Here is a 22443-nt window from a genome sequence, read left to right as displayed (position 1 = left end):
ATGATCTCGGCTTACTGCAACCTCCACCTCCCAGGTACAAGTCATTCTCCCACCTCAGCCTCCCAGATAGCTGGGACTACAGGTGCACGTCACCACGCCCAGCTAATTTTTTTGTATTCTTAGTAAAGACAGGGTTTTGTCATGGTGGCCAGTCTGGTCTCAAACTTCTGACCTCAAGTGATCTGCCCACCTCGACCTCCCAAAGTGCTGGGATTACAGGCATGGGCCACTGCGCCCAGCCCCTTTACTGCTTTTGTCTTTTGCCTGCACACAGCAGGCCTATTGTCCTCCCTTTCACAGATGGAAAAACTGAAGGCTCAGAGAGGCTATGGGAGACGCCTGAGGCCACCCAGCCAGACGAGGCGCCCAGCTGCTCACTCAGTCCCCAAAGCTACCACTAAACAAGCAACTATAAATGATGAATTGGAGATACCTGTACCTGTTTCCCACATTTAAATGTGAGCTGTCCTCAAACATTGCCTGGTATACAGTAGATGCTTAATGAAGTATTGATAAAGAAACAACTGAATGAAGGACCTGAAGATCCCCAGGCTTCAGGGAGCTGTGATTCTGGATAAGTCCTTGTCACTGATGAACGCGCTCTCATTTTCCTATCCTACCTGAGGGGCCCAGCCCCACAGGCTCAGCCCTGTGGCTCCCGCTCCCACCCCCGCCCCCGCCAAGGGCGCCCGGGACATCCTCGCTCACCTGCCGGCTCTGCCTGCCACTCCTGCTCTCAGCAAGGCCACTGGCTTCGGCTTCCACCAGGAGACGTTGAATGGGTGAGCCAGGGCCAGGCGGGCAGCCAGCTCACTCTTCCCCAGCCATGGGGAGGAGGAGACCAGCACCTGGGGAGGGGGACAGACTCAGCCAGGGGCCTTACCCAGACAGGCCGCACCTCTTTCCACCCCCTGCACAGACCACCTTCTCCCTCAAGGCCAAGGCTGCAGGGGCAGGTGGATTTGAGCACAAACCCAGCCCTGTGCAAGGCTCTGGTAGAGCACAGCCATTTCTCAGAGGAGGACATCGAGGCTTGGAGAGCTGAGGATGGAGCGAACACATGACAGAGATGAAACTGGAGGTCGCTCTCCTCTTCCACTGTCTTCCCCTAGCTCTGTGGCTCCAGTCAGGTCACGGCGCCTGTTAAGTCCTTCAATTTCGTCATCTGAACACGGGGCTATTAATAGCACTGAGCAGATGGGAGGCTGAGGTGTGGTCTGACACACAGCACCTGTCATGGGGTAAGCATTCGGCCTGTCAGCCACTGTCACTGCTGTGCCTGTCAAGGTGTTGTGGGGACCCAGGTCTCCTGCTGCCTTTCCAAAGAAACTGTGGGACATGATGCAGCCTTGTCAGCCCCAGGTAAAGCTCCTTGGGCAGGGGAGGGCCCCAGGGACTCCTCTTAGCCTGCAGGGTGGAGTTCAGCTCTGCCCCAGGGTCACCGTCCAGCCCTGACGCCTACCTGGTCCCTGCCATCCCAGCCGACAACAAGGCTGTCCCAGTGGCTGCCTCCCAAATGCTCTGAGGACAGGCGGAGGCTGCAGTGTCAAGGCAGGGGGAGGGGCACTAGGTGGGTGAGCGCCACTGGGCGGGTGAGGACACACACAAAGGGTAGGGCATGTGAGCTGAGGTCAGCAGCTCCAGGTCCGGTGGGGTGTGTTCAGGGGACCCTCAGCGGACATCGTAGCCAGCTCAGGCAGGTGGCCACTTGGGGGCCACACACCCAGATAATTTTCACAAAATTCGGAAGCTACACACTTTGTCACCATTACCACTTGGGAGCCCCCGTTACAATGAGACTTCATGGCTCCTCCAGGAGGTGGCGTCTGCCTCCCCAGCCCTTGGACCTGGGCTGGCCTTGTGATGTGCTAATGGGATTCAGCAAAGTGACCCAGTGCCAGTTCTAAGCCCAGGCCTTAAGAGGCCCTGCCCCACTTCCTCCCTTGAACCCCTTCCCAGCCACATGAGAACAAACCTGCTCGCCTGTGGGCTGGTGCCACCTGGGGTTGCAAGGAGCCTGGTTTCAGCTGAGGATGTCCAAGTGCAGCTGACAGCCAGCCCCTGAACAGGTCAGAGAGCCCAGCCAAGGCCAGCAGAGCCGCCTGCTCACCCTACAGCTGACCTTGAACATGCAGAAGACCAGAAATGCTGCCCAGGTAACCCACAGCCTCATGAGCAACGATCAATGCTCACTTTACGCTGCTGAGTTTCAGAGCAGTTTGTCACCATCTTGAATCAGGAGCTAATGGGTGCAGCCCCAACCCCCGACAAGCTGTATTGCTCTCAGGGCCTCACATGCATGGGTGACCTGTGCCCCCTCGGAAGCACCACACCCCCATGCTGCCCAGTCCTATGCTCTCCTTCCATCTTGGGCTATGACAGGTGGTACCCCATAGCTGAGTCCTCACAACAGACAGTCTCCACAGCCTGGGTCTTCTTCCTTTGTCCCCCAGGTGAGTCAAGCTGCCCTGACCTCCTGCCTCACTTGACCCCACCTCCTGAGGGCCCTGCACAGCCCTGCTTTCCCAGACCCCCACAGCAGGAGGCTGCCCATGGGTCCTTTGCACTGTGGTGAGCTCCGAGCTCTGTACAAAGGGTAGCCACCTGTTCAGATGGGCTGCAGGGAGCCGTATCCAGAGACACGGCTGGTTCTCAGGGCATCACCTAGTCATTGGCTCTGGGGAGGCTGACCACATGCAGGGCTGGAAGCTTTTTCCCTGCTACCTGCTGACCCACCACCTGCAACGCTGTGACCGCAGTGTGGGGCTGCAGGCTGTGAGGCTCACCAAGGGTGGCACAAATACATGCATGCACGTGCATGTATACACACACCCATGCACACAGGCATGCACGCACACATACATGCACACATGCATGCGCACATGCAGGCATGCCCACACATACATGCACACACAGGCACACATACATGCACACATACATGCGCACATGCAGGCATGCCCACACATACATACACACACATGTACATACAGGCATGCACACACGCACACGTATGCACACAGGCGCAGATATATGTGCACATACAGGCATGCCCACACATGCACACAGGCATACACACATGCACACACATACATGCACACACATGTGCTGTACAGGCATGCATACACACATGCACACATGCATGTGCACATACAGGCACGCACACATACATGCATGCACACTGCCTTGGCTCGTTGAGGACCTGCTCATTTCCTCTGCCTTCCAGGGCACATATGTGGCAAACATGACTCTGGGAGGATTCCATAGGCCACCTGGCAAACTGTGCCCCCGGGCTGAGGTCTGGACTCTTTCTCCGCACCTGGTGGGTGAGGGTCAGGCTCTTCTGTGCCCAGCGGGTTTCTCACACAGAAACTGACAGTCTGCATGGCTGCACAGGCCACAAATGACAGCCCCTTCCAGGGATGCCTGTTCCTGGAGGACACCGGGGCTCATGGCTGCTGTCGGGGCTGCATTGGCACTCACCTACCCTGGCACCACAATTGCCCAGAGATGCCACCTCTCCCATGCCCTGGCCCCTTCTCCCTGCCTGGTCGCACTCAGGATAAACCCCAGCTCCTGTGTGACCCAGGTCCCCCAGCCCTCCTGCCTCACCTCCTCCCTTCTCCCCACTCCAGCCACACTGGCCTCCGTGATGCTGCTTTCCACCAGGGGCCTTCCACCTGAAGTGCCTCTCCGCAGCCTCTGCCCCTCAACCAGCTCCTTCTTATCCCTTAGATCTCAGCTTGGAAGCCACCTCCTCCAAGAGGCCTTCTCAGACCACCCCACCTAAAGGAGCCCCCCACTCCACACAGACCCTGCTTGCTCTCACAGTCTTTCCCAAGTGTGGAAATGGTCATGTTGAATGTTATTTTGCTTATGTGTGTCTCATTGCTCAATGACTGTCTCCCTGAGGGGGGACACCTGGGCCATCTTGCTTCCTGATGGATCCCTCATGCCTAGAATCACACCTGGGATCAGCAGGTGCTCAGTGATGGATTTTTTTTTTTTTTTTAAGACGGAGTCTCACTATATTTCCCAGGCTGGAGTGCAACGCAGAGATTTTGGCTCACTGCAACCTCTGCCTCCCAGGCTGAAGTGATTCTCTTGCCTCAGCCTCCCAAGTAGCTGGGATTACAGGTGCCCACCATGACACCTGGCTAATTTTTGTATTTTTAGTAGAGATGGGATTTCACCATGTTAGTCAGGCTGGTCTCAAACTCCTGACCTCAGATGATCCACCCACCTTGGCCTCCCAGAGTGCTAGGATTACAGGCGTGAGCCACTGTGCCCAGCCAGGGATGATTTCTTGAGTGTTGGGTCACTGCTGCCCGCATCCCCTCACACACTCACCCTGCAGGCTGAGGTTCCTGAAGGGCTTGGGGAGAGGCCCGGAGGGGCTCCCAGTGACGGCCAACACCTGACCATTCCACAGCACCATGTGGTGCAGGACACAGGTCCCATGAGCTCGCTCGTATGTGGTCTGCAGGACCAGCTCCCCGGGAAGAGTGCTGAGCTGGAAGAGAATGATGGCGTCACAGGGGAACTTGACACACGCTTCTGCTTGGGATGGGAAAGGAGAGAAGTTTGCAGAGGAGGAAAAAGGGAGTATTTGTGGATCATTTATAGTTTCCTGCATGGCAACATATGTCAGGGAACCAAAAAGCCAAATGCTTCCTAAGGATGAGTGGATAACATAAAGGAGAGGAGTGGGTGAGGGGACTATGGCCAAGTGGAGACAGCACAGAATAGCCACCTCTCAACTCTGTGGCCAAGCTGTGTGGCTCTGGGCAAGTTTCTCAACCTCTCTGAGCCTCACTTTCCTAGACAATGGAGGCAAGAAAGTGTCAACCTTGGCAACATAATATGGATGGTGCACTCAGCCCAGGGCTAGATCGTGGAGAGGAGCTTGTAGGAGCCACGCAGTGGTATTGAGATTTCTCAATCATGTACTGAGCATGTATTATGCTCCCAAGCCAGTGCTGAGCACCTGGGCACAAAGATAGCCAAGACCTGGTCCTGGCCCTTACGGGGCTTCCAGGCTGACAAAGAGATAGTCACAGGACAGAAAATGACGAGACAAGGATGGTCACACAGAGGCATTCAAGGGAGAAAAGAATGCAGAGAAGCAAGCTTGGGGAGGAGGCAGGGAAGAGCATTCCAGGCAGATGGAACAGCCTGTGCAAAGGCTCAGAGTGAGTTGCTGTCCCTGCTGGTAGATACCATAGTCTGAGGGTCACTTGAGGACATTGCAGGGGGACTGCTGGGGTGGGGTGGGAAGTTTGCTTTTTATTTTTTTTTTTTTTTTTTTTTGAAATGGAGTCTTGCTGTGTTACCCAGGCTGGAGTGCAGTGATGCGATCTCTGCTCACTGCAACCTGCGCGTCCCAGGCTCAAGAGATTCTTCTCCCTCAGCCTACTGAGTAGCTGGGACTACAGGCATGTGCCACCATGCCTGGCTAATTTTTTTATTTTAGTAGAGACGGGTTTTCACTGTGTTGGCCAGGCTGGTCTTGATCTCCTGACCTTGTGATCTGCCCGCCTTGGTCTCCCAAAGTGCTGGGATTACAGGTGTAAGCCACCAAGCCTGGCCTTCCCTTAGATTTTCAAATGGCTGGTGCTTATCATCCATGGCTAGCTCAAGAGCCATCTCCTCAGTGGAGCCTTCCCTGGCCACCTAAACTACGCTCCCTGTCCACTCTCAGTTCCTTCAGTGCGTCTTCTCCATATCACACTACTCTCTGGCATATTTGTGTGATTTTGGGTAGTTAATCTCCCCCACTACAGTGCACATTTAATGAAAGGAAGGATTGATCAGTTCCATTTTAGGTCACACCCCAGCTTCTAAAATAGTGCCTGGCACCTAGTAGATGCTCAATAAATAATACAAAAAGAAGGGATGGATATAGACACCAGTTGATAACCTACTCCAGCAATTTTTGTCCATTTCACAGCCTTGCCTGCCCTTCCCTGCTAGGAACCAGAACATTAGGACAATTTCTCTTTTCTCAAAGGGCTGTCCCAGGAGCCCCCACCCCCATCCCAGCATGCCCTGGGCCTGGGCTGTCCTCCACACACCTGTAGGAAAGCCTGTTCCAGCTTCATGAAGTTGGTGAGACTGACCTTAGCAGCTATCAGCCGGGTGCGGATGTGAAAACGATGCTCCTCCACGCCCAAGGCAAACGTGCTCTGAACCTCACACTTGAAGTAGTGTAGCTGGGTCAGGGGAAAAAAAAGAATGATAGATCTCCTAATCAGGGCTCTGATGGAACGCTTAAGCAGATGTTGGCTAGAGCCAACATCTAAGCCTCATGGCTTAGAAGCCATGAGGTCTGCCTCCCAAAGCCCCAGGCCCAGGAGACCCACAGCTACCTGGGCTGGAGCAACTCTGATGAAGCAAGGGTTTGGAGCCTCAGTTCAGGCCATCAAATGTGGCCATGGCAACTATCTTCTCAGGCCCTCCCTGCTATAACACTGACTTGGAAATATCTACCAGCCTGGCACCAGCAGGCAAAAATTCTAGTTGCAGTACTGTTGCAGTCAGCAGGGGGCAGTCTAGCAGAAAGGACAATGCTTGGGCTTGTGAGGGCATCAAACACACAGAACTCCAAGTGTGGCTCCACCACGGAGTGGTGAGTGATCTCCAGCTAGTTCCTTAACCACCCGAGCCTCAGCCTTCTAATCCAAAACACGATAAGGACCTCTATTTTATTATGGGTTGCTGTGAAAATTGTATGAAATAATGTACCAACTTCCAGATTGGCTGAATAGCAGAATCACTGGGGGAAACTTAGTAAAAATATAGATTCTGGGCTCCCACTTAAAACCTACAAAAACGGAGTCTCTGAGAAGAGGTTCAAGAGCTGGTACTTTTTTTTTTGGGGGGGGAGGGTCGGAGTCTCACTCTGTCTCCCAAGCTGGAACTGGAGTGCAGTGGCATGATCTGGGCTCAATGCAACCTCTGCCTCCCGGGTTCAAGTGATTCTCCTGCCTCAGCCTCCTGAGTAGCTAAGATTACAGACGTGTGCCACCATGCCCAGCTAATTTTTCTATTTGTAGTAGAGACGGGGTTTCACCATGTTGGCCAGGCTGGTCTTGAACTCCTGACCTCAGGTGCTCCACCCACGAAGTACTGGCTCTGGAACACACTCTGCGGCTGTTGGAGAAGGAGGGCCACCCAGGCAGGGCGAGTTCATGCCAAGTGACAGTGGCCAGGTCATGGCCCTATGGGGGTTCCTCTGCTGAGACAGGAGGGCCCTGTGAGGAAGGACCTGGGTGCCAAGTCTGAGGCCTTATTTTGCTGCTTGCTTGCTAGGTGACCTTGGGCAAGTCACCCACACTCTTGAATGTGACCCAGAGATGATGGCGATGATGATGATAATGGTCACTGTCACACCATCAGCATCATCTTTTTCTTCTTCATCACAGCAAGTGTTTCTTAAGCATCCACTCAGGCATTCATGAGATTAACTCACTCAGTCCTGACAACCTCCACACTACAGGTAATATCATCAACCCTGTTTTGCAGATGAGGAGATTAGGGCACAGAGAGGCAAAGGAATTTGGCCAAGGTCACACAGCCAGTAAGCAGCAGAGGTCGGGTTCGAACACTGGAGAAAGCCTTGGTAAGGACGGGGCCATCCTGCCTCTCTCTGGGACATTGGGAGGATGAAACTATCAAATGCCCATGAATCCTTCAGAGGGGGCTGGGCACGGGGCAGGCACTGGAGAAGCAGGAGGTTTGATTCTGACTCAAGACTGCAGGGCAGAAAGACACAGGCCAGAAGCCAGATGCTAATCCAGGGTATCCTTCCATACCAGCCCTGTGATTGGGAATGCAGAGACTGCTCAGCAGACCTGGTTATAGCAATTACAAATGAAGCCTTTGTAAACTATGAAGTGCTGGGGAAACCCAAGGCCTGGCCCTCCCCAACCACCCTGCACACAGCGGGTCTTCTGCACCCCAGGAATTGGACAGATGGGACAGAATTTGGAGGGAGGTCCTGCCCCATTCACTCCTTACCTGGCTGGAGTAGGGCAGGCCCAGCCTCAGAGAGCAGGCACTGTGTGGCTGGCATTGGCCACCAGCTGCATCGGGCCATGCAGTGGCCAAGCCACCAGGGCTGCCAGGTCCACAATGACCCCACTGTCCCTGCCACGGAAGGTCACGCTGGCCCGGGTCTGGGTCTCTAGAGGCAGAAAATGCCACGGGCTACTGAAGCAGGTTCACCGCCCTTCCCAGCCCAGGAACACACCAGACTTCGGGAGGGGCCATGCCCTGTGGCCCTCAAACACAACACCAGCAGGAAAGGGAAAGGCTCCCATGAGGTGCTGGGTGGGGTCAACCCCATTTGAGCCTCCTTGACATCATCTGTCATCATTTGTCCCTGAGGATCTAGGTCTGGGTGGCTCTTCCTTTCATTGAAGTTGAATTGCTGAAATGACACCTCCTCCAAGAAGCCTCCCCTGACTGCATATCTGAAGTCCCTCCCAATCCTTTGCTGCCAGGCACCCTCCATTCCATCTCCCTGGCGTGGGGTTTCCGGCACAACCTGTAATGGCCTCACTCACTAGGTTCCTGCTCCCCTACTGCCACCCCACAAGAAGGACAACCACCTCCCCCACCCCCATTTCTTTTAGGTGGGCTCCTGACACACAGCAGGGGTTCAGTGAGTGCTTTCTGAATGACTACGGGATGAGGGGCTCTGCAGGGATTCCTGCGGATTCTCTGAGCAGCCTGTAGAGGAATCAGTATGAGGTCTGCTCTTGATAAATGGCCACTGATACCCACCTGCAGCCACCTAGACCTGGCTGGAGGATCCCATCCCTCCCATCACCCCCTCACAGAAGAGGAGAGTCTGGTTCACAGTTAGGAGTTTCTTCTTTGACTTAAATTCCCTCTGCTACACACAGAAACATCGGGTCCAGGAGCTCCAGAGCAAACAGATGGTGCCTAATCTATGTCAGAGGCTGGGTTCCCATGGGTGCAGCTCACGGCTCAGGCCCAAGTGATACTCAGCCAGGCTCCAGCACCTCCCATCTGGCCAGAAGGGTAGATGAGCCCTACAGCTCCGAGCCTCGACTTCCTTATCTGTAAGGTGGGCATAGCCCACTCGCCTCAAGGGACAGTGTCCAGAGTAAATGGGGTAACACATGGGAGGGGACCGCGTGCGGGGCATGCAGGAGGCCTGGGAAATGCTTCCTTCCTTCCTTATTCAACATTCAACCACATGTACCTACTACGTGCAGGACCAGAGGAGGGAGGGGACACAGTTCCCACACCCGGGAGGAGCCCGGCTGTTAGAGACACCAAGAATGTTAACAACAGGCAAAGTGTCCCTGAGAGGGGGAAAAGCAGACTGTGTACAGCAATGGGAGGAGGAAGAGGTCACTCCTGGCTGGGGGTGGCCACACTAGGCATCCTGGCTCGGGAATTAGAGTGGCATGGAGGTGTTCATCCAGAATGTCCTCCCCTCACTTGGCCACCCTGTCTCCAACAAATTCTGAGGTCAGCTCAGACTGGGGACAACTTCCTCATGTGATCCAGTCCTCCATTCACCCCTCAGGAAGCTGAGGGCCAAAAATAAGTAGTTTTTTCTTGTTTGTTGTTTATTTTTTTGAGATGCAGTCTCACTCTATCACCCAGGCTGGAGTGCAGTGGCGCAATCTCAGCTCACTGCAACCTCCACTTCCCAGGTTCAAGTGATTCTCATGCCTCAGCCTCCTAAGTAGCTGGGATTACAGGCAGGAATCACCATGCCCAGCTAATTTTTTTTGTAGAGACAGGGTTTCACCATGTTGGTCAGGCCAGTGTCAAACTCCCGACCTCAAATGATCTACCCGCTTTGGCTTCCCAAAGTGCTAGGATTACAGGTGTGAGCCATCACACCTGGCCCTCAAAAAAAAAAAAAAAAAAAAAAAAGAATTGAGGCCAACAGAAGATGCCCTAGGGGACTAGGGAGACACCCAGGGGTCCTGAATGGTGAAGAGCCAGGTCTCTGTAATCTATTTGGGGGTCAGAGGGTGGCTTCAGGTTCAATCCTTGCTCCGTCATTACCAGCTGTGTGGCCTGGGCCAGGTAACTCAGCCTCTCTGAGCCTCCATTCTTCATCTGCAGAATGAGAATGACATTCCTAACCCTACCTCATAGGCTTATTCATGCACGTTCAACACCTTCTATGTGCCCTGCGTCAAAGCAGACAAAATTCATCCCTGCCCTCATGGAGCACACATTCTGGTGATTCTAGTATAGAAAGAATGAGGAACAAAGGTATTTGTGCGCTACACGGTGTGTTCAAATGACAGAACTGGGGAGAGGGTGGGAAGGGATGTGGGGGATGGAAGGAGATGGGGAGGTGGAAAAGAGACCTCCCTGAGATGACATTGGAAAAATACCTAAGAGAAGTGAGGGAGCCAGGCAAGTGCGTGGGAGAGAGGCATTCCAGGTGGCAGGATCATCCCGTGCCCAGGTCCTGGGGCAGCACCAAGCCTGGTGTGTTAAAGAATAGCAAGGAATGGAACAGGTGGGGTTGGGGGCTGGGAGACAAGGTCAGATGGGGGAAGGGTGCAGGTTCTGACAGCTCGCAGGCCCCTCTAAGAGCTGTGGCGTTCCCCTGTGTGACGAGGACAGCTGTACTGTACTGAGCTCTCATGTGTACACAACTTGCCTGGCGTGTATGAAGTAAGTGCCCAGCCAATGCTGGCTCCTCTTATTGCTTTTATCTTTCCCCCATGATGGGTTGAACTGTGTCTCCCAAAAAGAGATATTGAAGTCCCACCCCCCTCGCTCTCTGTCCTATGAATACAACCTTATTTAAAAATAGGGTCTTGGCTGGGCGCAGTGGCTCACACCTATAAACCCAGCACTTTGGGAGGCCCAGGCAGGCAGATCATGAGGTCAGGAGTTCGAGACCAGCCTGACCAACATGGTGAAACCCTGTCTCTACTAAAAATACAAAAATTAGCTGGATATACTGGTGCACCCATAATCCCAGCCACTCAGGAGGCTGAAGCAGGAGAATCGCTTGAACATGGGAGGTGGAGGTTGCAGTGAGCCAAGATCACACCACTGCACTCCAGCGTGGGAGATAAAGCGAGACTCCATCTCAAAATAAATAAATAAATAAACAAAAATAGATTCTTTACAGATGGAATTAAGTGAAAATAATGTCATATTCAAGCTGGATGGGCCCTCAATCCACTGTGGATTGTTTTGTTTTTATTTTGAGACAACGTCTCATTCTGTCATCCAGGCTGGAGCACCATGTTGCCATCATAGCTCACTGCAGCCTCGACCTTCTGGCTCAAGCAATTTTACTGCCTCAGCCTTCTGAGTAGCTGGGACCACGCTTACATGCCACCACATCTGGCTAAGATTTCTGCATGTTAAGCCATCCGGTGTGTGGAACTTGGTTGTGAAAGTCCTAGGGAGCTAATCCGCCTGCCTTGGGAGTGAGGCCATCAATGGGCAAGGCTGTCCTGGTTGTCCCAGAGCTCAGGGCCACACTGGGCTTGATGAGTGCCACCTGGATCCAGGCCTGAGGCTGCTGGCTGGCCCAGGCATGGAGGAAGCCAGCTCCCCAGTCCTGGGGCTATGAGCTGGGTGCCTTATCATGTATCTGCAGTTCTGTGCTCAGGAAGGCCCTACCTGGGAACCCTGCCCACAGCAAAGTCTCACTGTTGTGCCAGCTCTGGCCAGAGAGCTCCAGGTGCCCATCATGGTAACAGCAGCTCATGGAGTAGTTGAGAGATGTGGGTCCCATCAGGATGTGTCCAGAATGCTCAGAGCCTGAGCTGTCGTTGTGAACATCCATGAAGACCTGGAATGATACCGAGGAGACGTTGGACTGCCCTGTGCAGAGAGAGCCAGCCCGGGGCAAGCTGGCACTGGCTCCCACACACCGTGGGGTTATCGGTGCCACCTGTGTCCCTGTGGTGGGAGGAACTCAGATCTTCTTGAGGGAGCAGGTTTGATGACAAACGCAGTTACTCCAACTAACTATATGTGCAACAAGGAACCCACAGAAGAAACAGAGAAACCAATCAGGAGGTGGGGCAGGCAGTGGGGAGGGGGCCTAGGGAGGACGGCTGGAGAAAGACTTTGGGAAGACAAAGATTTCCTGGCTGATGTGAAATGGGTTGGCAAACCACAGCCTACACCTGTTGTTATAAATTTTATTGGAACACAACCCTGCCTGTCTGTCAGACGCATTTGAACCAGAGCAGCTCCATCTTGAATAGAGGCTGGGTAAAATGCGGCTGAGACCTACTGGGCTGCATTCCCAGATGGTTAGGCATTCTAAGTCACAGGATGAGATAGAAGGTCACACAAGACATAGGTCATAGCCAGGTGTGGTGGCTCACTCCTGTAATCCCAGTACTTTGGGAGGCTGAGGTGGGCAGATCACTTGAGGTCAGGAGCTCGAGACCAGCCTGGCCAACGTGGTGAAACTCCGTCTTTTCTAAAAAACACAAGAATTAGCTGCGTGTGGTGGTACCTGCCTATTATCCCAGCTACTGGGGAGGCTGAGGCAGGAGAATCACTTGAACTTGGGAAGCAGAGGTTGTGGTGAGCTGAGATTGCACCACTACACTCCAGTCTGGGCAACAAGAGCAAGACTCCATTGCAAAAAGAAGAAAAAATGAGAGAGAGAGATACAGGTCATAAAGACCTTGCTGATAAAACAGACTGCAGTAAAGAAGCTGGCCAAAACCCACCAAGATGGCGACGAGAGTGACCTCTGGTCATCCTCACTGCTACACTCCCACCAGCGCTACGACAGTTTACAAATATGGTGGCAACGTCAGGAAGTTACCCTACATGGTCTAAAAAGGGTGGCATGAATAATCCACCCCGTTTAGCATGTCATCAACAAATGACCATAAAAATGGGCACCAGCAGCCCCGAATTCTTTCTTGCACAAGATCCAAGAACCCTCTCTTGGGTCTGGATGGAGATCCCTTTCCTGGAACACGCTCATGTCCTATTCCCATGGCTGCTTTCACACCACAGCGGCAGAATGGAGTACCTGCAGCAGAGACTTCCGGCCACAGAGCCTGAGACGTTTACTATCTGGCCCTTGACAGAAAATGTTTCTCAAACTCTGCTTTGAGATGTAATTCCCTCCCACGCCACCCCACGACCACCTCAGCAAAACCTTCAAGTGAGGCCAGGCGCAGTGGCTCACGCCTGTGATCCCAGCGGTTTGGTAGGCTGAGGTGGGTAGATCACCTGAGGTCAGGAGTTTGAGACCAGCCTAGACAACATGGCGAAACCCCTTCTCTACTACAAATATAAAAATTAGCCAGGCGTGGTGGGTGTCTATAATCCCAGATACTTGGGAGACTGAGGCGGGTGGATCACAAGGTCAGGAGTTCAAGACTAGCCTGGCCAACATGGCGAAACTCTATCTTACTAAAAATAGAAAAATTAGCCAAGTGTGGTGGTAGTCACCTGTAATCTCAGCTACTCAGAAGGCTGAGGCTGGAGAATTGCTTGAACCTGGGAAGCAGAGGTTGCAGTGAGCCAAGATCACGCCACTGCACTGCAGACTGGTTGACAGAGCAAGACTCCATCTGAAAAAAAGCAAGACCATTTGCAAGACTGGATGTGAAAAGGCAAAAAAATCTAAACCAATTTTTAAATAAATGTACAAGGTTAAATGTGTGCTATAGAAGAACCGCCACCTGCTCAGCTGCTGAGCTCACCGTCATTCCTAACACAGCAAAAGAACCCACCCTCAGGGAAAAACTAAAAGCAAACCACTGTTTCCAAAATGCATTTTTACGGGTGGAAATCTGTTTTTCCCAAGCCCTCCTTCCAGTCCTTGGCACTGTGACAAACATTTCTCACCCCTGGGGACATGGGGCTGGAGATGCAAAAGGGAAAGTCACCAAGGCTGAGTTTCAGCTGCCTGCATCCTTGCAGCCAGGGCCAGAGGGCCATGTGGGGTTCCCAGCTCCCACCATCCACACTGGACTCGTGGGGGCACGACTCTGCTGCAGTGGCCGGGCTCACCTCCACGAAGTGATTGCTCAGGGTGGGCCCCGAGTCATTCTTGAAGGTCTGGCTGACACGGAGATGCCTCTTGCTGCCACTCTTATCCCAGCGCTTCCCATAGCTCGCCTCCAGCAGTGAGCGCAGGTGGCCCGAGTCCTCCTCGTGTCAGAGCTGGACCTGGGACACACATGAGTAGTGAACTATCCATGGAGGCCCTGCCTACCCAGTCTCTGGGCCCATTCACAGCCACCCACTCCAGGCGGTTCTGTAGAAAGCACTATTTTGTTATTGCTGTTTTGAGATGGAGTCTCGCACTGTCACCCAGGCTGGAGGGCAGTGGCACAATCTCTGCCCACTGCAACCTCTGCCTTCCCAGTTCAAGCAGTTCTCCTGCCTCAGCCTCCAGAGTAGCAGGGATTACAGGCACCTGCCACTATGCCTGGCTAATTTTTGTATTTTTAGTAGAGACGGGGTTTCACCATGTTGGCCAGGCTGGTCTCGAACTCCTGACCTCTTGATTCTCCTGCCTCAGCCTCACAAAGTGCTGGGATTAGAAGCGTGAGCCACTGTGCCCGGCGTTTTTTTTTTTTTTTTTTTTTTAATTATTATTTGTTTATTTTAGAGACAAGATCTCACTCTGTTGCCTAGGCTGGAGTACAGTGGCACCATCTTGGCTCCATGCAGCCTCTGCCTCCTGGGTTCAAGCACCCCTGGATGAACAGACATAAGACTGAAACTGAAGTGCCAGCCCTGGATCCATCCTATATGACTATGCTATTGGGAGCAAGTTCATCTCTTCAGGATTGAGCTCAGGGTACTCAGATCACCACTTGCCTGACTCTGGTGTTCTCTCCAGATGTCCCGCCTGGCCTCAGAACCCACCTTGTGGCTGAAGGCCGGGATCTGTGTGCAGTGGAGCTTGTGGCCCAGCTCCAGCCTGTAGGCACCGTCTGAGCCACTCTCTGTCTGCAGCCTCTGGCTGGTGCTGCACTCATGCTCTGGCCGCTTTGCCTGAGCTGTGAGGATCAATCCAGAGACTCCTGCCCTCCTCTGCCAGGCAGCCCTTCACCACGGCTCCAAGAGGAGGAGGGCCCAGCCCAGCCTGGCCTCAGCCATGCCCCCCCGGCTCTGTGCTCTGCTCCACCTGTCACTTCTTTAGAACCTGTTGGTGGGGAGGTCTTAAGAGATGGGTGAATGTCCCCTCAACAGACACACCTTTCTTTTTAATGAGCAAGTACTAAGTCCTACTCGGAGCCCACAGAATGGCTAATGGAAAACCCCATGGTGACAGCACATCTTAGCTCGCAGAGCCACAGCCACAGGAAACAGGGCAGGCCCTGCCACCTCCACCTGCCCCACAGCCAGGCACGAGATGCCTTACCCCAGAGGCTGTACTGCATCCTCAGGGAGTTGGTCCAGAGCTGGCCTCACTGCTGCAGCAGGCCAAAGGCACGCAGCCCTGCCAACCCTGGCATTAAGAGCTTGGCACCCAGGGCAGACACCCACCATCCATCCTCCTCCTTCCTCTCCAGCAGTGCTGCAGGGACAGAGAGCAGGCAGATGAAAGGGTCAGCCCCTGGGGACCAAAACCCTGAGCCCCAGGCAAAGAGGGGACTCGGAAATTCCCCAAGGGCCTTGGGGTTGGGGGCTCCTTGAAGAGCCAACATTTATGCCCTGCACAACAGGCCACAGACAGACTGATCACGGCTCACTGCAGCCTTGACCTCCCAGGCTCAATCGATCCTCCCACCTAAGCCTCCCAAGTAGCTGGTACTACAGACATGTGCCACCACACTTGGCTAATTTTTGTATTCTTTTTTTTTTTTTTTTTTTTTTTTTAGAAACAGGGGTCTCACTATGTTGCCAAGGCTGACCTTGAACTCCTGGGCTCAAGCAATCCTCCTGCCTTGGCTTCCCAAAGTGCTGGGGTTATAGGCATGAGACACTGTGCTTGGCCCAAAAATAAAGTAGAATGAGCTTGGGTGCAGTGGCTCATGCCTGTAATCCTAGCACTCTGGGAGGCCAAAGTGGGCAGATTTCCTGAGGTCAGGAATTCGAGACCAACCTGGCCAACGTAGTGAAGCCTCATCTCTACTAAAAAAAAGAAAAATAAATAAATAAACCAGATGTGGTGGTGGGCACCTATAATCCCAGCTACTCGGGAGGCGGAGGCAGGAGAATTGCTTAAGCCCAGGAGGCAGAGGTTACAGTGAGCCAAGATTGTGCTACAGCATCAAATCCCAGCAATAGTGTGAGACTCTGTCTCAAAAAAAAAAAAAAAAAAAAAGTAGAATGAAAGAAAATCAAATAGGATAGACGAGAAAAGAATTAACCAGGTATCATGGGTTGTCGGGTAAATTTCACCTTCTGAAGCTTCTGCAACACTGAAGGTCAGCCAGAACACACAGGTGGAGCTGGGCCAGCTGTTATGACTCCCAAACACCCATGTGAGGTGGTCAACAGCCACCGCTCCAAGTGCCCCCAGCCCCAGTTCCTGTCCTTACCTTGGAATCTTTTAGAACCCATAAGCGGCACACCCAGGCGCCGCCACCCGGCTCCGGCCCAAGGCCAGCACCTGCTCAGCCTGTGTGTGTGTGTTTAAATGTCCAGTGTATTTTACATCAAAATGTTACCTGGGTTTCTTATCATGGGTCAGAATAAAAACAGCCCCAAAGCTGTTATTTGAAGGTTTGTGGGGGCAGTTGGAGGTTGGGGGAGGTGCCGGGGGCTCACACTGAGCCTGCTTCTATCCTTAGATAAGATGTTGATATTGAGAGGCTGGGGTGATGAGACCATCAGGAGGCACTTGGCCCACACCCTAGCCTGGCCACAGAGGAGATGGGGCACAAGGGATCTCATCTCCTACCTGTCACGTGGGCCTGGTGACTCAGCAGATGGCTCGGTGATGCGGAGAAGGCTAGCTTCCTGCCAACCTGCTGTGTGAGGTTTGCTGTAAAGATGACAGTGCTGCTCCCGTCACCAGTTTCATCTCCAGCTGCTCCTGGAACCGCTTGGTCTCGCCACCCATGGGTGGCTGCAGATCACTCCAGCCCTGGAAAGGCCTCAGTGTCACCTGGGAGGATAGGCTTGGCCAGCAAGCCCAGCCATGATCACACAAGCTGGGACCGGAGAGAGGGCAGGAGAGCCCAGCTAATGGCTTCCCCAGTGTTTGTTTTTTCTTGAGACAGAGTCTCACTCTGTCACCCAGGCTGGAGTATAGTGGCGGGATCCTGGTTCACTGCAACCTCTGCCTCCCGGGTTCAAATGATTCTCCTGCCTCAGCCTCCCAAGTAGCTGAGATTACAAGCACACATCACCGTGCCCAGCTAATTTTTGTATTTCAGTAGAGACAGGGTTTCATTATGTTGGCCAGGATGGTCTCAAACTCCTGATCCCAAGTGAAACGCCCTCCTTGGCCTTGGCCTCCCAAAGTGCTGGAATTACAGGCATGAGCCACTGTGCCCAGCTCTTCTCCAATTTTTTAAACTACAGATTTCTCAAAATTAGAAACCTGTGTTACAAACTCAGACATAAATACAAAGGACTCCTCTTCTCTCCTTGTCAACCCCCTCGTTAGATCCATCAGGAACTCAGTTGACTGTCGCTATGGAGTGTGACTAGAGTCAGCCCCTTCTGCCACATCCGCTCCCACAGCAGCTCCAGCCCTGACCATCACGCCTGTCTCACTGCAGCGTCCTCCCGGCTCTCCCAGCTCCCATCCTGCTGCTGGTAACTGATCTCCACGTGGTAACCAGACACGTCAAATGATGGTACACTAGCGTTTCTTACAGTACAATCCAAAGTCCTTGAGAAGGCCAGTGAAGCCAGAACTTTGTGGGTCAGTGGTGCAGACACTGGCAGGTGGGCCACGGGGACAGCTCACTACACACTCCAAGGCCCCACACGGGAGATCCTCTAGAAAAGCCGTGAGCAACTGCAAATACCACCTTTGATGTCCCCGCCAACCTGCAGACCCACCCCACACACCCCTCTGATGGCTACTAGCTGGTCAGTTCACCCAAAAGATGTCAAAACAACACTTGCTATTACCAGACCATCACGACTTAATGATGCTGTCTTTCCCTGATCCCCACAGATGTGTGTGAAGATGTGTGTGCACGAATGTGTGTACAGATGTATCTGTACATGGATGTGTGTGTATACAGAAGTGTGTGTGTAGATATACACAGGTATGTGTATACAAATGTGTGGCTATGAATGTATGTACATGGATGTGTCTATATGTAGACGTGTGTATGAACGTGTGTGTATATGGATGTGTGTAAAGACGTGTATATACATGGATGTGTGTATATGAATGTATGTGCACAGATATGTCTACATGTGGATGTAGACGCTCGCAGCTCTTCCTGCTGACAGGGGCATCCTAGCGCCGGCTCTCTCCAGTCTGCATCAGAGGCTGTGCGGTGGAGTCGGAGCTTCCTCAGGGTGCACGTGAACAGGGTGAGCACAGAATTTCTCACCCAAACCACAACACTTTGCAATTAAAGAGAATACTAGTTGCAAATTTGTCAGGTCAGGAGGTGTAAGCTGGGGGTCTCCAGGCAACCCAGGAGCCAACCCCCACACACCAGGGGAGGGGGTCCCAAACAGAACACTTCCCACACCAACCTTAAATCCCATAAACTTTGAGACAAGTTTAACTCAAGCTCTGGCACTTAGTATTCATGAGCTCATCTGCCTCAGTTTCCTCATCTTGTATGGGGTTACAGAGAGGACTTGAAGAAGGAACCTCATGTCTGCTGGAACAGGCTCCAGAAAGTTCCAGAGTGCCAGCTGTTACTGTAATTGTGATGAGTCTGGGGCAGATGGAACTAGAATTTCTCCAAAGGCAAATCAACATTTCCAGGCTGCAGACTGCTCTATAGGGAGCAGCAGGAAGTTCCAAGGGGAGGTACAGGCAATCCATGCTTGCACATTTAGCAAACAACGAGAAGTTCAGGGGCCCCTGGGAGTTCCAGAAAGGAGGCGTAAGTCTCAGCCATCAGGCAGGTGTGGCTTTAGGAGGAAGATGGCTCTCGGCTCTCCCCTGACATGGGTCTTCTCCCTACCCAGGCTGATGGCAGAGCTGGAAGTGGAGAGAGTATTTATGCAGCAAGACATCCAGCCCTGACTTCAGATGCCCCACTCCAGGTCTCTCTGAGAAGACACTGGAAACTGAGGCAGAATCGGGCGATCCACTGCTGCACGTGCCCAGGGGTCCTGCGGGATCAAGTCTAAAGCTGCTATTTGTACCTGGCTGGAGTGCAGTGGTGAAATCTCAACTCACTGCAGCCTCCACCTCCCAGATTCAAGCAATTCGCCTGCCTCAGCCTCCCAAGAAGCTGGGACTACAGGCATGCACTGCCACGCCCAGCTAATTTTTGTATTTTTAGTAGAGACAGGGTTTCACCATCTTGGCCAGCCTGGTCCCAAATTCCTGACTTCAAGTGATCCTCCCTCCTCAGCCTCCCAACATTTGTATACCTTTTAAAGTCATTGATCTGCTTGAAAAGGAGATAGAAGTTTTAAATCTTATCCCCAGGATGGAGGAGACAGACGCAAATCTTCAACACAATGACAAGGGCTTCAAGTGACTCACTAAGTTCCATCCAGGTACCCTTGGGTGAGAACCCTTGAAAAGCACCTGCTAAGATGAAAATGAGCCTGGACAACATAGTAAGACCCATCTCCACAAAAAAGAAAAAAACAGAAGAGCATGGTGGCACAGGCCTTAGTCCCAGCTACCTGGGAGGCTGAGGCAAGAGGATCGCTTGAGCCCAGGGGTTCGAGGCTGCAGTGAGCTAGGATCATGCCGCTGCAAAGAAGACCTTGTAAAAGAGAAAAGTAGGGGAGAGAGAAAAGGGGGGAAGAGGGGGGAAAAGACATGGGGGAAGGGGAGGGAAAGAGCTAGGAAGAGGAAAAGAGAGGGAATAGAGGGAGGGAAAGGAAAGGAAAGAAAAAAATAGGAAGGAAGAAAAGAGAAAACAAAGGAGAAAAAACATATAAACCTTGTGGCCAGGGAATTCCACTGTTAAGAATTTACTCTGCAGAGAGAATGGCGTTCACAGGAGAACGTTTGTGAGAGAGGAAACCTGGGAAAAACCCAAGAGCACATCATTACGAAACTAGCTGAACACATTCCATTCCATGGTCTATTACACGGTCATTCACACTACACGGGAGACACTGATTTAAGTGGATACACTAACTCCATGTGCTGATTGTGTGCATAGATCATCTCGGAAAGGAATCACCAGAAAAACCCTAACAGCGGTAGGCTTCAGGAGGGGTGGGAGAGCGGCTTTAAGGCTGCACCAGCACCAACCAATAGAGCTTTCTGCAATGAGGACCATGTTTCCGGGCCACCTGCAGCTGTGGAGCACCTGGAATGTGGCCCATGCAGCCAAAGAACCAAATCTGTCATTTTCTTTAATGTTAATTCATTGAGATTTTTTTTTTTTTTTTTTTTTTGAGATGGAGTCTCGCTCTGTTGCCCAGGCTGGAGTGAAGTTGTGTGGTCTTGGCTCACTAGAACCTCTGCCCCCACCCCAGGTTCAAGCTGTTCTCCTGCCTCAGCTTCCCAAGTAGATGGGATTATAGGGGCTCACCACCACATCTGGCTACTTTTTGTGTTTTTGGTAGAGATGGGATTTCACCGTGTTGGTAAGGCTGGTCTCAAACTCCTGACCTCAGGTGAGCCACCTGACTTGGCCTCCCAAAATGCTGGGATCATAGGCCTGAGCTATTGTACCCGGCCTCACTTAGATTTCAGTAAACACATGCCACTGGCTGCCATACGGGAGACTCAGTTCTGTACCCTTCCATAGCTTTTGAACTTTGAATAATTTAAATACATTGACTATTTGTTTTAATTGTAGAACTTAATAGAATAGTATTTAGATAGAATTAATCTAAATGAAATCTACAATAGAATTTAAATTGTACCAGCGCATGCTGATATATAAAAAGATTGCCAGGGTTTGTGTGTGTATGTGTGTGCGTGTGTGTGTTGTGTGTGTGTGTATATGTGTGTATGTATACGTATGTATATTTCTTTTTTTTTTTTTTTTGAGTCGGAGTCTCGCTCTGCCACCCAGTCTGGAGTGCAGTAGTACAAACTTGGCCCACTGCAACCTCCACCTCCAGGGTTCAAGTGATTCTCCTGCCTCAGCTTTCTAAGTCACTGGGATTACAGGCACGTACCACCATGCCCAGCTCATTTTTGTATTTTTACTAGAGATGGTGTTACACCAACATGGTGTAACATGGCCAGGCTGGTCTTGAACTCCTGGCCTCAAGTGACCCACCTCCCTTGGATCCCCAAAGTGCTGAGGATTAGAGGTGTTAGCCACCATGCTCAGCTGCAAAGGTATATTTTTGAGTAAAAAGAGCAACGTACAAACAATAGGAACTAGCTGGGCATGGTGGCTCATGCCTGTAATCCTAGCACTTTGGGAGGCTGAGGTGGGAAGATCACTGGAGCACAGGAGGTCGAGGCTGCAGTAAGCCACATTTGCACCACTGCCATCCAGCCTGAGCGACAGAGCAAGATCCTGCCTCAAGAAAGATTAAAATTAAAATTAAAAAGCCAAAACCTAAGCATGACGATTGGGTTTCCATGCTATTTGTGATATATGCCTTCCTCAAAACTTGTTATGACATCATCACATCACCCATCTGATGCGAAAAAGAAAAAAATAGAACCCAGAAACCCAAACCAAAAATATTTGCAAATCTACAGTGTTATGCATTGTCCTGTGTCTCCCCAAAAGACGCTGAAGCCCTACGCTGCAGGGCCTGTGGATGTGACTTTATTTGGAAATAGGCTCTTCACACGTGATCAAGCTAAGCTGAGGTGATGAGGGTGAACCCTAATCCCGTGTGTCTGATGTCCTTATAAAAAGGTGATGTGTGGATACAGACACCTACAAAGGGAAGACGATGTCAAGACAGAGACAGAAGGCCACCTACAAGCCAAGGAACTCTGGAAGCTACAGGAATCCAGGAGTGAGACCTGGGACAGATCCTCCCTCACAACCTTCGCAGGAAAAGCAAACAAACAAAAAGCCCTTGATTTCAGACTCCTGGCCTCCAGAACTGTGAGAATAAATCTCTGGCTGAAGTCACGCAGTTTGCAGTACTTTGTTAAGGCAGAGCAGGGAAATGAATGCAGATTTCATGAGGCATGCGTCAAGACTGCTGCAGGAAATGTGGGACATGGCGTGCTTGAACTTACCATTTATACCTTTCTCTACTCTGAATTCTTTTTTTGAGAGACAGGGTCTCACTCTGTCACCCAGGCTGGAGTGCAGTGGCACAAGCATGGCTCACTGCAGCCTCGACCTCCTGGGCTCCAGCAATCCTCTTGCCACAGCCTCCTGAGTAGCTAAGTCTACAGGCATATGCCACTATGCCTGGCTAACTTTTTTTTTTTTTTTTTTTTTTTTT

At 52.1% G+C, this 22443-nt stretch overlaps 1 protein-coding gene and 1 pseudogene across 1 annotated transcript in view; one reads left to right on the top strand and one right to left on the bottom strand.

Moving 5' to 3' along the window:
* Nucleotides 1-18378, bottom strand: part of LOC116553942 — a 34141-nt gene extending 15763 nt beyond the window's left edge. Inside the window, 14 exon segments of the mRNA XM_032282026.1 lie at nucleotides 640-764; nucleotides 767-848; nucleotides 1463-1584; nucleotides 4348-4627; nucleotides 6072-6209; nucleotides 8058-8182; nucleotides 11641-11844; nucleotides 13959-14169; nucleotides 14875-15008; nucleotides 15374-15529; nucleotides 16859-16963; nucleotides 16966-17142; nucleotides 17782-17939; nucleotides 18335-18378. Coding sequence (XP_032137917.1) covers nucleotides 640-764; nucleotides 767-848; nucleotides 1463-1584; nucleotides 4348-4627; nucleotides 6072-6209; nucleotides 8058-8182; nucleotides 11641-11844; nucleotides 13959-14169; nucleotides 14875-15008; nucleotides 15374-15529; nucleotides 16859-16963; nucleotides 16966-17142; nucleotides 17782-17939; nucleotides 18335-18378 — 2061 coding nt within the window.
* A 3203-nt stretch (nucleotides 18379-21581) lies between these two features.
* Nucleotides 21582-21678, top strand: LOC116554567 (annotated as a pseudogene).
* The last annotated feature ends 765 nt before the right edge of the window (nucleotides 21679-22443 follow it).

The sequence above is a fragment of the Sapajus apella genome, unplaced genomic scaffold (genome assembly GCF_009761245.1).
Source record: "Sapajus apella isolate SASKATOON/1434 unplaced genomic scaffold, GSC_monkey_1.0 scaffold1, whole genome shotgun sequence".
NCBI classification, from domain to species: Eukaryota; Metazoa; Chordata; class Mammalia; order Primates; family Cebidae; genus Sapajus; species Sapajus apella.
The sequence above is the reverse complement of the archived record's forward strand: the minus strand, read 5'-3'. Positions and strand labels throughout refer to the sequence as shown.